The sequence below is a fragment of the Macaca fascicularis genome, chromosome 1 (assembly GCF_037993035.2).
Source record: "Macaca fascicularis isolate 582-1 chromosome 1, T2T-MFA8v1.1".
NCBI classification, from domain to species: Eukaryota; Metazoa; Chordata; class Mammalia; order Primates; family Cercopithecidae; genus Macaca; species Macaca fascicularis.
The window spans coordinates 50,782,845-50,797,473 of record NC_088375.1 but is presented as its reverse complement, the minus strand read 5'-3'; the positions used below and the strand labels follow the sequence as shown (position 1 = coordinate 50,797,473).

Sequence of the window (14,629 nt, the reverse complement as noted above, 5' to 3'; positions counted from 1 at the left end):
TCTATCAAATTCAACACATCCCCTTTATATTTAATTTACATGGAACAAGTATTTATATAAGAAATACTTTACAATGACCCCTCTAACTACCTGAAATGAAATGCACAGGTAATATAACCAATCTACATATATATTTTAAAAATTAATACACTAATACAAATAAAATTTTTAAAAAGATTTATCATAGAGGCCAGGTTCGGTGGCTCAGGCCTATAATCCCAGCACTTTGGGAGGCCGAGGTGGGCAGATCACTTGAGGTCATGAGTTTGAGACCAGCCTGCAACATGACAAAACCGTGACTCTACTAAAAATACAAAAATTAGCCAGGTGTGATGGCACACGCCTGTAATCTCAGCTACTCAGGTGGCTAATGCAGGAGAATCACTTGAATCCCCAAGGTGGAAGTTGCAGTGAGCCGAGATTATGCCACTGCACTCCAGCCTGGGCAACAGAGCGAGACAGTCTCAAAAAAAAAAAAGAGAGAGAGAGAGACAGGGGGAGATTTATGATAAAAATATGCATTTCAGTATGTAAGTATCAGACATGATTTTAGCAGAAGACATACTAACCAGATGCTAATACCTAGACATAAAGTCATAGTGAATGTAACAATTACAAATGCTCATAGACTGGTATACTGGTGACTCAATGCCATAAACATAATTTGATTTTTTGAAACGGTGAACCATTGGCCAAGTTTAGAACAAAGCAAAGTATAAGCTTCCCTCATTGTATACCGTAGTTACATTTCTAGATAATTCAGTGCATGTTAAAACTGAACAAAATATACTTTATGTTCCAACAATGTTTCAAATTTACTTAATTATAAAAAAGTGTTTCACCTACACAGATATCCAATGAAACACTCAGAAGTCCTGCAGAATACAGAGCTAGTCTTTGTTGTTTACAGACTGTCCCACACACTACTGGACTACTACCTACCCTGGACCTAAAATGCCCTTAAAAATCATTCTGTTAACTAGAAACATCCTCACAAACTTCTAGAACACCTTCTAGAAAGCAATACTACCCCTACCACTGCCCCCTTGAGAACCACAGCTCTAAGAGTATTATTCCTAACTGAAATAGCTGTGCCTCAGAAAAACCAAGGAATACACAAGCATAATAAAGTATTTGCCAAATCACTGCTGATTGTAAATGCTCATTGTTAATAGTTTGCATGAATTAAAACAGATAAGGTGTCTATAATTAGTTCTGAAAGAGACACTTAAATTTAGCTTTGTTTTCAAGTCAAAAGAAATTCTTAAACAACACACGTATCTGCTGCACAAGAAAACTGAAGGAGAAAAATAAGGCAGGCAAACACTGACACTTGTGGTCATTCTGAGATTGCTTATTTGCAATCAGGCTAATTCTTGCTTTGTGAGTTCAAGGAAAGTAAAGCTGGTTCATAAATCATCCACTGACTTTAGAAGAAAATTACAAGCTTTTAATAAACATTTTACTTCTCTTCAAAAAGGGTAAACTACCTACACTAATATTAAATAACCAAAAAACAAGTCATTTGTCCAAATCCTTTATGTAATGAAAAAGACTGCATCTGATTATAAATAAAAACAGTCAAGAGAAATAAACTCCAAGCAAACATTACACAAAATTGTCTAGTCATCTCAATAAAACTAAAATTGGTCTCTAAATAATTGTGTCAAGTGATAGTTTTCAGAGTGGTATGGTGGAAATTATACCAGATCTAAAACATTAAGATTTTTGTCCAGTATGGAAAAAAATAGCTGGTACTTCTGGTAAGCTCTAGCTGAAATTAATTACTTGAATTCAGGGACCAACCACTTATAATAAAGCACAAACAGGAATGGAGACCAATATAGGAAGACCAGATTCATGTCTCCCTTCTAATGTTACTCAAGGATATTTGCTCATTCCCATTAAATGAAAATCATCCATCCTGGTTGAAGGGCCCTCCCCCTACCCTTTCTCTTTTAATCTTTTTACCAAGGACATATTCGTTGAATGTACATACATAGATAAATAGATGATATAACTCCATGAGTTACTATTTAGTAGCCACTTGAACAGCAGATTTACATCTGATTCAACATGTAATAATCATTCAAAACCATTAACTACCTGAATACAAAAATAATTATTTCTACACCCAGTAAAAACTGAGACTTAGAAGGCATTACAATTCCTGTCTTTAAATTTTGACTCCTTGAAGTCTATACTAGACATGCCCAGAAAAATGCTAAAACCAGTCCGGACAGCTCTGGCCATGATGCACATAGTAATGGCCACCTATTTTTTCCATCACGGATGTGTTGTAAGATTAAAAACAGGTTTATGCAAATGACAATTACAAGCCATTTATAACTATAAAACTTAACAGAATAGCTGCCAGTTTGCTGAGTCTGACAAAGAAACCTTGTCACATTTACTGAGTTAGTTTAACCATAGAATTCAGATGTTAAAAGAAACTAGACTAAAGGAAGAACTTCTACAAGCTCTCCTGTCATAAGATTTTTACAGTTTCTCTTGACTGGAAACATGCAGGTTGCCAGAAAAAGTTACTAAAGGAACTTTATCTCACATCTGCCCTGTTTTCCTGAACTTTTACATAAAGTTCTTAACTAACTTAAACTTAGCAAACAGGTTGGCCGGGCACTGTGGCTCACGTCTGTAATCCTAGCATGTTGGGAGGCCAAGGCAGGCAGATCACCTGAGGTCAGGAGTTTCGGACCGGCCTGGGCAACACAGTAAAACCTTGCCTCTATTAAAAATACAAAAATTAGCCGGGTGTGGCAGCACACGCCTGTAATTCCAGGTACTCGGGAGGCTGAGGCACGAGAATCTCTTGAACCTGGGAGTCAGAGGTTGCAGTGAGACAAGATCATGCCACTGTACCTCAGCCTGGGCAATAGAGCAAACCTCCGGGGAAAAAAAAAAAAAAAGGAAAGAAGGGAGGGAGGGAGGGAAGGGGTTGCAGGTATACTTTAAAGTATGAAGTAAATTCCAGTTAAGTACATAGGCACCTTTTGTTAATAGTATTTGGAAGTTTCTTCCTGTTTAAATACTTGCCCCATAACAAGCAAAGTTCAGTGGCGGGGGGAAACCCACTGGAAATTCAGGGACTCAACCCAATACTGGAGGGACCCACTAATGAGTAGGTTACCCATAAAACTCTCTTAATAATCAAAATCTATAATAATCCAGGGAGACATAAAAAAAAATCCAATCAAAAGAACTGGCAAAAAATAATAATTATTTAGTCCTTCCCTGGAGAAACGGGTAGGGAATGTCTCTAAATCAACTTTGTATCCCCTATACATAATAAGCTATGCCTAAATGCACATGTTGGTACACAGTAGTTAATCAATACGTACCTGTTGAAAAAGTGAAAATATAAACATTCATTTACTATTCTGTTAATGATTCCTGGGTATGCTGTGCCAGTGTTCGAGGGAAAAAAAAAAAAAAACCTCCCACAATTTCTCTAATAGTGCCATGTAATACAAAGTTTAAGAACAGAGAATGATAGTACTAGATAAATTAAAAAAAAAAAAAAAACAGAGGATAAGAATTTAGATAATCTTGCTTCAATTCCCAGCTTGGCCTCTATTCTTACCAGTATTTATCTGACATTTGGACTAATTATTTTACAATTCCAGACACTGGTTCCTCATCTTTTAAGTGGGTATTACAATAATAAAACTATTAGAAAAGAGCTATTTGCATAACAGCTCAAGTAAGCTTAGCACACAATCTGATTTTGAGTAAATACTTCATAAAATGGTCATTGTGGCTAGCTTCACAGTCAAATCCTATGTAAGGAATCACTGATAAATAAATACTGATCTACAAAAATGCATCTGTACTTCTGGAAAATAAGTTATTTTAAGTAAGTTCTTAAGCATTACTCTATTAACTAGTCAACTAATTTTAAAAACAAAAAGGTAGTGAGTGAGAACTGTAGTATGGGTGGATATAGACTACAAGGAAGTTGGGTTTTAGTCCTCTTGTTCAAACTAGGAAAAGTCAAAGATCAGTCTAGGCTTTAGGTTTCCCATTTATAAAATTCTTTTTATTTTTTTCTTTAATGATCCTTCTAACATTTCTAATACAGTGGGGTTCTTAAAACTACAAAGCACATTTCATCAGCAAAGCTCAAAAATATGTGCACAAAAATTTTTTGAGTATCAGAGAAAATATAAACTCATATTCATTTGAAATAGCAGATATTAATGGGGGAGACAGATGAGATGAAGAATATGCATGTAACTGTTAATCTTTAGCTTAAGCTCCAAAACTGTAACTTTGTAGGACTGAATTACTGTCCCTAGAGTCTCAGAGGAAAAACTGGTAATAAAGGCTATTTACAACAAAAAAAATTTTAAAAAAACCTTCCATACTGCTCTGCAGTAAGAAAAGCAGCAAGGTGCCAGCCCCAGAAACTAACCATATAAGAAAAATCTCAGTGAGTATGTAGTGCTAATAAAATCTGCTTCATGGCAAGTTATTAAATCTTACTGAAACATCAGAGTAAGTAAACATAATTAGTAAAATCTCATTACCCCCCAGATCCTATACAAGTGTGCTATATCTATTATATCATTTTACTGAATTCTACGATACATGTAATTTTAAACGGAAGGAAAAATAAATAAAAAGTAAATGCCAACATTAAAAAGTGATTTAAAGTTTTCTGCCATCAAGAACACCAAAAGCCACATAAGAGCAAAAAAGAAGTGGGCTGTATCACATCATGCATTAGTAATCCATGACAGCTTATTTATATAAACCCCAGAAAACTGGGGGGTGGGGAAAGGGGGGAGGAGATCTAAGTTACAAAGATATATGGCTTCAATAGAAACCAAAGGTCTTAACTAGACATTAGTAAAATCAAGAGCAATTTGAAAGCAGGAAAAAAAAATTCAAGAGAATGCACTGAAAGGGTTAAATTACACCAACTTACACACAAAAGCTTATACTGCCTACACCCTACAAAAGCATGTAAGAAACATTAAAACTAACCTCTAACAGAGAAAACATTTAGAAAGCCTGTATTTAAGAATAAAGTTAAAAGGAAATAAGCTGGAAAAAATAAAATCATAACCATTCATTTTATAATCATCACATTTTGAAATTATTCACTCATCACTACACTTGCATTGAATATATATAATTTATCACATAAAAGCAAAATCTCTAAGCTTCTCCCTACCTTAGGTTTTTAGTCAAAATGAATGCAAACAATCACGTGGGATTCAGCCAAGCAGTGACGTTAAATTCTGTTCTGTCGGAGAGAGCATCTGTCAAGCCCACATTTAAACTGCTGCCTGCCTGTGCAGCAGCTGAGGAACCGTGAATTTCATATTATAGACTAAAACCCCATTAAAACTGCTCGAAATCCTTCCCGCAGCTGCCAGGCAACAACGAAAGAAGAGAGGTAAATCTTATGCTTTTCCAATACAACTGAAGCACTACATTTTAGCTCTGGCTGCTTTACATTGCAGCTCAGTGTTATTACTAGAAATATGGATACTGAGGCGAGAACACAGCACTGCATTGTCCAGCCAGGAAAATAGCAGATGTAAAAAGCTTCAATGCATCAACTGTCGGGAAGAGTCAACAGTGCTACAAGCAGAACGGACAACTACAGCTCTTTTGTTTAACGAAAGAGAGAGAAAACGAAAGAAAGGGAAAATTTCAGAAGACTAGGACCCATATGAACAAGGAGGGTAACTCGAAGACAAGCAGACAGATGGACACTTTGGATACTGTGAAAAGCAATCGCAGGAGGCAGACTGTTGGGGGATGTGCGCATGTTCGATAGCATCTTTTTTGCTGAAGTGATGGCGTGCCAAAAGTATTTTCAGTGGGCATAATCCTCTTCACATAAATGGCCTGACCAAGGAAGGTATGTCAATATCTTGTGTATGATAGTCATTTAAATGTGTTACCTTTTTATAGCCCTGGAGGCAATAATATCTGATAAGCAAGTTCATACAGTTCACTGCCCTTGAAACTATGAAAGGGTTTCTTAATATCTGATTTTAAAATTTGTCATTGTTTAGAAGACAAGCTGTCATTGCTTTATGCAGCTAAATATGTAGCTTGGAGTAATTCTGGGTTATAGACATCAGAGGGAAAAGGCAAATAAAAAGAAGATGTGTTTAAAGGATTCCTTAAGAAATTAAACTTAAAAAAAAAATCTGTAGCCCTTTCCAAAAAAACACAGCAATATTCTATCAAATTGGGTCATACTGAATCCTTATCTAGTGAATTAAATGCTCTCTTAAAAATGGCTATCAAAAGAGACAATGCAGTGAAATTACATTAAATAGTAGCAAGGAAAACCTTAAGAGTTTTTTTTCAGAGTCCTTTTAAAACAAAACCTTAATATATAATAGTTTTTAGTAACAAAATCTTCCCTCCAACATCTCCCTAAATGAAGATAATGAACCCAACCAAAGAAAGTATCAACAAATTTTATTACCAAGCTATAAGAAGATACTAAAAGGAAAGCATTAACACAAGATCACATAAGGTAGTGTAAGTTTATGCATAACCCCACAATAGAGCCTCGTGTTATTATAGTGTCCATGAATAGAACTTTAAACAAAGGGACATCAATAGTTGATTTAAAAATTAACTATTTTAAATAGCTTATATTTTACGTAAAAGACTGATTCCAAACGATCAAATTTAACGTTGTCTCTGATTATCATTTTAAAAGTGAAATTCAAAAACATAATATGAAAATACTTTGATACAAAAATATCCACAAACGGCAATACAAGATCAAAAAATTACATATAAATGTAGCTACTATGCTTCCAGGCTATATTAATATGCAGTAATGAACTACTACCACTATATGTGTGTGCAGGGCACAGATAAATCAAACTATTTTAGCAACAATCACAGAATAGCAACTCAGGGCTCAAAAACACAAAGATATTTCTAAAATTTTACAAATCTATCAAAGATCCTGATTTTTCCTCAATTTCAAACCACAACTCAGTAATTATCTAATAATCACAAAAGGCAAACATTTTAAAAATATGTAAGTCCTGCATTCCAAAGTGACGATTAAACAAGTTTACCAGACTCTATTACATCTCAACATCACTCTCAATCATAAATTTTTATTCTAATAAAGACTAATAATAAATAGTACTAAAAAATATGGTTGTAAAAATTTCAAGTCCCTCTTGCTACCTTTATCTCTCAATATTAAAGTCACCAATTAAGCAGCTTTATAAGCTATACATCTCAAAACGAAAGTGTAAGTTTTCCTATTAAACCATCACCAACAGACTAAAGATATCAACACTTTTAAAAGTCAAATGATAAAAACTGTGTGTGTACTGAACAACATTTTACAGTAACATTCTCCCCACGAACTTCATCCACAAGTTATAAATACAAATTAATAACGTAAAGATATCAAAAAAGAAGAGAAAAACCAAAGCTATTTATTTTCTAAAAATGTAAAAGTGCAAAACTATTCTGCATACTATTGAACTTTCTTGTCTTGCTCTCTCTTTTTAAGAATTAAAATACAACAGGCAATAACTGGAGAATAATTTTATCACTTAATAAAAAGGAGGCATGGTTATTTTAATTTTATATTCTTTTTAACAAAAAAATTTGTAAGACCTGAGAAACTTTTAATAAGGAATTTTTTAAAGCCTAGACACATGCACTTCATTTATCAATGGGAGATTTATAGTTACATATGGATTTAACATCTCAGTAGCTTAATATCTAAAACATACAAATACCATGAAGTCTAAATTAAGATGCAGCTCTATCACACACTGTTACAAAATCATATTAGGATACAAAACTATGTATTTATGCTAGATTACAATATGCAATAATTTGCTGCTTTCTGTAATACTAAAATACTTTGGAGACATGACTTTGGGTATATTGTTCTTATAAAAGCAACAAATTATGATTATTTTCCATCATTCATTTACTCAGTCCTTTAACTCAAACATCCATTGAAACACCTGACCTTATTGTTTACTCCTTCTTACACCATCAAATTTACACTTTAAAAAAAAAATCTAAATGACTGGACTTCAATCAGATTCCAAGTGTTATTATATCAGAAGAAAACAGATATAGTTAATTTATCTTTGTAACACTTAGAATAAATCAAATAAATTTTAAAAGCAACTTTTGTTTCTTTTAAATTTACATACACAACCTTTATATCTACTGGTGTCTTTATGAAGTGGAGGGGAGAGTCATTACTATTTACCAAATATGTCATTTGGAAATAAAAGCTTAAAAATAGTTCCCTAGTCTAAAAAGAATGGCCAGCTTCTTACAAGTACAAGAAGGAAAACACGGAGTTTCTAAATCAGAATGCTCAGCTGTATTAGTTTCAGCTTAGCTCACAGCAGAACTATGTTTTGTTGGTACAGTGAATAGCCTTGGTTTTCATTATAGTAATGTTGAGTTTAAATTCATGTAAATAAATTCCAACAAATAGCACACTAGATGATGTGCTTTTAAAATTCCAAACTTAAAAAAATTGTTCACATCTTTCAAAATGCTTAATTTTTTTACATTTTAGAAATAATAACTTCTAAAAGTACTCTGTAAGCTCAGAAACTAGAAATTTCAAACGCTGGTGCCTATACGGTTGGACCTTAGATATCTGTTCAAATTCCCACCTACTTGCTCCTCCTAGTGGCAGCTACTATAATAGTACTTTCATTCATTTATGTCTAACACTTTCAATCAGTATTTTCAAAGTACTTAACACTATGTATGTGAATTTTACTTTGTAACTATTCAATTATATGGAGATTTCCATGTAACTTCTATTTCCTAGAAGTAATTAAATTTATGCCAAGGTTAAACAAATTTAATGTTAACCATGACTCTCTCAATATCACAGGCTAAATACATACATTCATGTATACACTGTAATTTCAAATAAATGCTCCTATATTAAAACTTTTTAATTAATTTATTTTGCTTAAAGAAGTAATTTTCATAATAAAAAGTTGGAAAAATTAAAATTACATATTCATCACTCTTTCTTGCCAAAAAGTTTTTTCCTGTTTTAATGGAATTCAAACCATAGCTCTTCGCCCACCTCTACTCCCTTGACATATTGGTCCCAAAAAACTGAAAACAACAACAAAAACACTAATAACAGACGTGAACAAATCTGTGCTATGCACTGAAAACCTTGTTGCAAGATACCATAACCAGTTTTTAACATACGGCATCATGAACCTCACATATTGCCATCTCATACCTTTATAAAATACAGGGCTCTAACTGTGCTAATGACAAGTTCTAAAAGTTTAACAAATTGTCTGCATGTAAATTTAGAATAAAGCACAACTCAAGGATATTTAAAACTATACTGTGAAATTCAGAATTTTAAACAGTTGGTTTCAAAGTAACTCTTTTAATTCTAACATGGAGACTCAACCAAGATACGTAACAGTGTTCTGCCAAAGCCATAGATAATCAAAGAAAATTACACGCTATATTTTAAAATTAATCTTAAGTCTAAGAACAATTATATCATGTATACTTCATATGTACAATGAAAAGTTAAAAATTTTGAAAGTGTTAATCATTTATTACTGTCTAAAAATCCTACACTGAAGTTATTGGACACTGAAAATTAATTTTGACAGGTGCATCTTCTCATTGACTCTCTCAACACAGTAGGGGCCAATGGAAACATGCCAAGCAGTGTACTGTGACTAACAGAACTCTGCCATAATCAACCTTGCACCGTCTGTCCCACAACTGATACATGACCATTTTACAAAAAAGGCCTCTGACTGCGCACCATACCACCAATAGTATGTCAAATCAATTTTAATTAATGCCAATAAATTTTCCATCTGCTCTTAAGGCCTTTTTACACAATCTTTCTCAGAAATCTAGTAACGTTTTTCTCAAATACATGCAACTTTTAAATCTTTAACTTGGGTCAAAAGTACAAATGACCAGTGTACCAAGACAATGAAATGAATAAATCACCTCATCTCTTTAAAATGCTCACCGTGCTAAAAAGGTATATTTTTAAATAAATTAATCTTGTTCTCAGTGATGTTATATTGCCAAGGGGAAATAAATTATAAGCTTCATTCCTGGATTATATTTTCACAGCTTAAGACATTCCTATTTGCCCTGATCATATTAGTATCCAAAGTCCCTTTCAGGCAGTTCTGTAAACTTTTGTGCTTCATTTTTGTAGAATGACTACAAGAGAGACAATGTGACTGAATTAGAAAATGATTGCCAAAGAATAGTATTAAGGAGAAGAAAACATTTTTGGTCACCAATCTCTCATATACCACTACCGGACATTTACAACATGCTTCAGTGGAGGAGAAGACACTGCTGCTTTGTAAAGATGACCTGGAATGCCAAGAGGTCTCTGTTCCGCACTCACCTCATTGGAGTACTTTCTCTCGTGTTTCTTTTTGCTATGTTTTTGTTTTTCAATCATCATGACTGGCTGCCAGGCAGAGCTGGATTCAAAGAAAACCCTGTGACATACACTTTTCGAGGATTTCGGTCAACAAAAAGTGAGACAAACCACAGCTCCCTTCGGAACATTTGGAAAGAAACGGTCCCTCAAACTCTGAGGCCTCAAACAGCAACTAACTCTAATAACACAGACCTGTCACCACAAGGAGTTACAGGCCTGGAGAATACACTTAGTGCCAATGGAAGTATTTACAATGAAAAAGGTACTGGACATCCAAATTCTTACCATTTCAAATATATTATTAATGAGCCTGAAAAATGCCAAGAGAAAAGTCCTTTTTTAATACTACTAATAGCTGCAGAGCCTGGACAAATAGAAGCTAGAAGAGCTATTCGCCAAACTTGGGGCAATGAAAGTCTAGCACCTGGTATTCAAATCACACGAATATTTTTGTTGGGCTTAAGTATTAAGCTAAATGGCTACCTTCAACGTGCAATACTGGAAGAAAGTAGACAATATCATGATATAATTCAACAGGAATACTTAGATACGTACTATAATTTGACCATTAAAACACTAATGGGCATGAATTGGGTTGCAACATACTGTCCACATATTCCATATGTTATGAAAACTGACAGTGACATGTTTGTCAACACTGAATATTTAATCAATAAGTTACTGAAGCCAGATCTGCCTCCTAGACATAACTATTTCACTGGTTACCTAATGCGGGGATATGCACCCAACCGAAACAAAGATAGTAAGTGGTACATGCCACCAGACCTCTACCCAAGTGAGCGTTATCCTGTCTTCTGTTCTGGAACTGGTTATGTTTTTTCTGGAGATCTGGCAGAAAAGATTTTTAAAGTTTCTTTAGGTATCCGCCGTTTGCACTTGGAAGATGTGTATGTAGGGATCTGTCTTGCCAAGTTGAGAATTGATCCTGTGCCCCCTCCCAATGAGTTTGTGTTCAATCACTGGCGAGTCTCTTATTCAAGCTGTAAATACAGCCACCTAATTACCTCTCATCAGTTCCAGCCTAGTGAACTGATAAAATACTGGAACCATTTACAACAAAATAAGCACAATGCCTGTGCCAACGCAGCAAAAGAAAAGGCAGGCAGGTATCGCCACCGTAAACTACATTAGAAAAGACAATTTTTTTTTTCAAATGTGCAATTTGTAAATATTGCTAAAAGCATGTATAGTTAGAACTGATTACATCCGTAGGACAAGTTTTAGTTAAAACTCATCACATAAAGAAATTCAAAAAGTATTTTTTTAATTTCTGAAGAAGTTAAGTCTTAAAACTATAACATTATATAACAAAAAAGGTGTCCCAAAAGATCTATTTAAAAAACTGTATAAGGGGATTCTGTGTATTAACATGCAATAATAAGCATGCATAAATCAACGGTTCAAGTCCTCTGTTAGGGGCCAATAAAATGTATCTGCATACATTTTCCACATAAATTTTAATTTAAGAAATGACAGTCAAAAGATCCTTCATTTAGATATAGCTTTTCATTTTAATATATAATTAAATGTAAATAAAACATCACTATCAATTTTAAGAAAACTTTGTAATTGTGCAAAGGATAAATTTTTTGACCTGACTATTTTAGGGTTCTAAATGCAATAAGATTTAGTTGAGTTATTCCACAAACACATTATAAAGTTCAGATGTTTCATCAATGCAGTTCTCATGAAAGTATTTACTTTTTAAAAATAACTGAGATATTCTTTTAAATTTCTTTTATTAATACATATATCGGGGAAAATTATTTTGACATGACGTGATAAAATGTGAAAAACTAATGTGTCTCAGGCTCAAGTTTTTAGTTATTAAATGTTTCAAAACAGACAAGTTTTGTTTCCTCATTGGTGTTAAGAACCAAACTGCTATTTCAATGAGTTATTCAATTAGACCAATTACTGCACTTTTAAACAGCACCACCATTTAATTTCATGTATATCTGACTTCGAATATATCTGTAAAGATAATCGAAGCAAAAGTAATTACTTAAAGGCACAAATAGGATGTACTGTTGAAAAAAGATAAAGAGTGCGGTGCAGTTTCATTCAATACATTTTTAAGATGCATGTCTGCCAAAATGTAACATACGGGAAGTTTATTTCCTGACAGCAGGTGTACACATGCCAATACTTAACCATTTTATGGCACCTATTTCTTTCTTGGAGTGCCAAGTTTACAAATCTGCAGTTTTTAATTTAGTAGATGACAAATATTCTGAATCACCAATTAAAAACCCTTTGGGGAGGGATGGGGAAAACTATAAATGTTTGACAAACACAATTCTAGGATGAACAATGTATACAATGCACTTTTATCAACTTTTTAAAAATAAAGGAAAACAAAAAACTTTACTCAGTGTTATGATACAAGTATTTTCACAGTAATTTTGTTTGACTCCATCATGAATTTTAAAATCAAGAAAACACCAACCTACTAACCAAAATAGTGTTTTCATTCCATACAAGTATGTAAATTTGTCTATTTTTAGTCAGAATGTTTCTTAATTCTAATAACAATCATTTTTACCTCTGATTCTATTATTAAGGGATAAATTACCAGAAGAGAATTGTAACATTTGTGAAACTTGAAAACACTAAAACTGTTTAAGTACTTATCTCCATTTCAAATCAGTAGACTAAGTGTTCTATTCTAAGTGAAGTGATTCTGAAAGCTGATCTATGTAACGCACCCCAGTTCTTGGATCAAGTCTGTTTTTAACTTAATTTATCCTATATGACTAGAGAAACACCACAATTACTTAATAAAAGTCACACATAAGAGGATAATACCAAATCAGATCAGTATGTTTGACAGAAGACAAAAGGAATCCTTCCCTCAGTATAGAATAATATTCTCTGATTCATGCTACAAAAGTTAAAAAAAAAAAAGTGTGTGTGTGTGCAAAGGTGTATACATAGAAAGAGAATTCAAGTACTATTTGTCCAAATTATGACTATAGTGCAAGATCTTTAAAAGAGTAATTTCCATCTGGAAAAAGTTTTTTTAAAAATGACTCATGAAAAACAGATAACAGACACCTAAATTCTTCCTATCTCAAGTTTCAATTTTAAATCTATAAAATCTATGTAAATTTCTATATTCCTAACACTATCTTGAAAAACGACAGTAATCTGATATCAGACACTGTGAGTCCTCAAAGGGGATTGGACCAAATAGTATAAAGTGTCTTTATTCTGTTGAAAAGCCTTACTTTAAAATAAATATTCTATTAGTTTACTTTTGACTTTTCCGCAACAATATTCAAATCGTTTTCTTAAGCAAAATAAGCTGATAGTGTATATAAACATCTCACCACTTGTTAATTGTGCCTTCTTCATCCCAATGCTATGTGATCTTTATGTACATACAAATACAATTTTAAACGACAGCTTTGCTTTTGGTCAAAGAAAAGGGTACAGAAATAACTATGTAATCTTTATGTTCAAAGTGTTAATAGGTACTTCAGAAGATGAAAACACCAAAACTTTCAATACTTACAATACTTGTTTATTTTGATCAAGCATATCAGTGCTGAAATTCTAATTCAACCAAGTAATTGAGATTTCTCCTCACACCTCTTTGTATACAGCATAATCACACATAATCTCAACTGCAATTTTACTGATATTCTATTTCCAGCAAATTCTACAAAAATAATACCAATAACAGCAGTAGAAACTACTTACTGATTGTACAAGCAGTATGCTTGGTACTGTGTTGAAGCACTTCACATACACGATCTCATACAACCCTCATGAACAACACTAAGACACAGGAAAGACTTGTGTAAGAGGTTAAATACCTAAGATCATACAGCTAGTAAATCAGCAGATTTCCATTTCAAGGATCATGTTCTTAATCATTACACTGTTCTGCTATTATTTCACATCTGACAGTTGATTAAAAAAAAAAAAAGTCTAAAGCTGAGCAAAAATGGTCTGTCCCTTTACATTCCCATTCTCTGTTCTTCATCCTTTGCCAGGCCTCCAGGCTTTATACCATTTTCACACACTGGAGGGGCACCTGATATTAGCAGCAATAAAGACAAAAGAAAAGAGAGTATATCTGATCCCCCAATTATTTTCTCTTCTTTTCAGTTGTTTAATGGTGACAGGAACCTTTGCAAAGCA

At 33.4% G+C, this 14,629-nt stretch overlaps 2 protein-coding genes across 2 annotated transcripts in view; one reads left to right on the top strand and one right to left on the bottom strand.

Annotated features, from left to right (window-relative positions):
• The window catches only part of CDC73 (cell division cycle 73), a 140,780-nt gene that overhangs the window by 67,389 nt on the left and 58,762 nt on the right, over positions 1-14,629 (bottom strand). The gene's annotated exons all lie outside the window — the stretch shown is intronic.
• B3GALT2 (beta-1,3-galactosyltransferase 2) lies at positions 5,297-12,850 on the top strand. The gene is made up of 2 exons (XM_005540290.5): positions 5,297-5,893; positions 10,223-12,850. The coding sequence occupies exon 2, from the start codon at positions 10,343-10,345 to the stop codon at positions 11,609-11,611; it is 1,269 nt and encodes a 422-aa protein (XP_005540347.1). The 5' UTR covers positions 5,297-5,893; positions 10,223-10,342; the 3' UTR covers positions 11,612-12,850.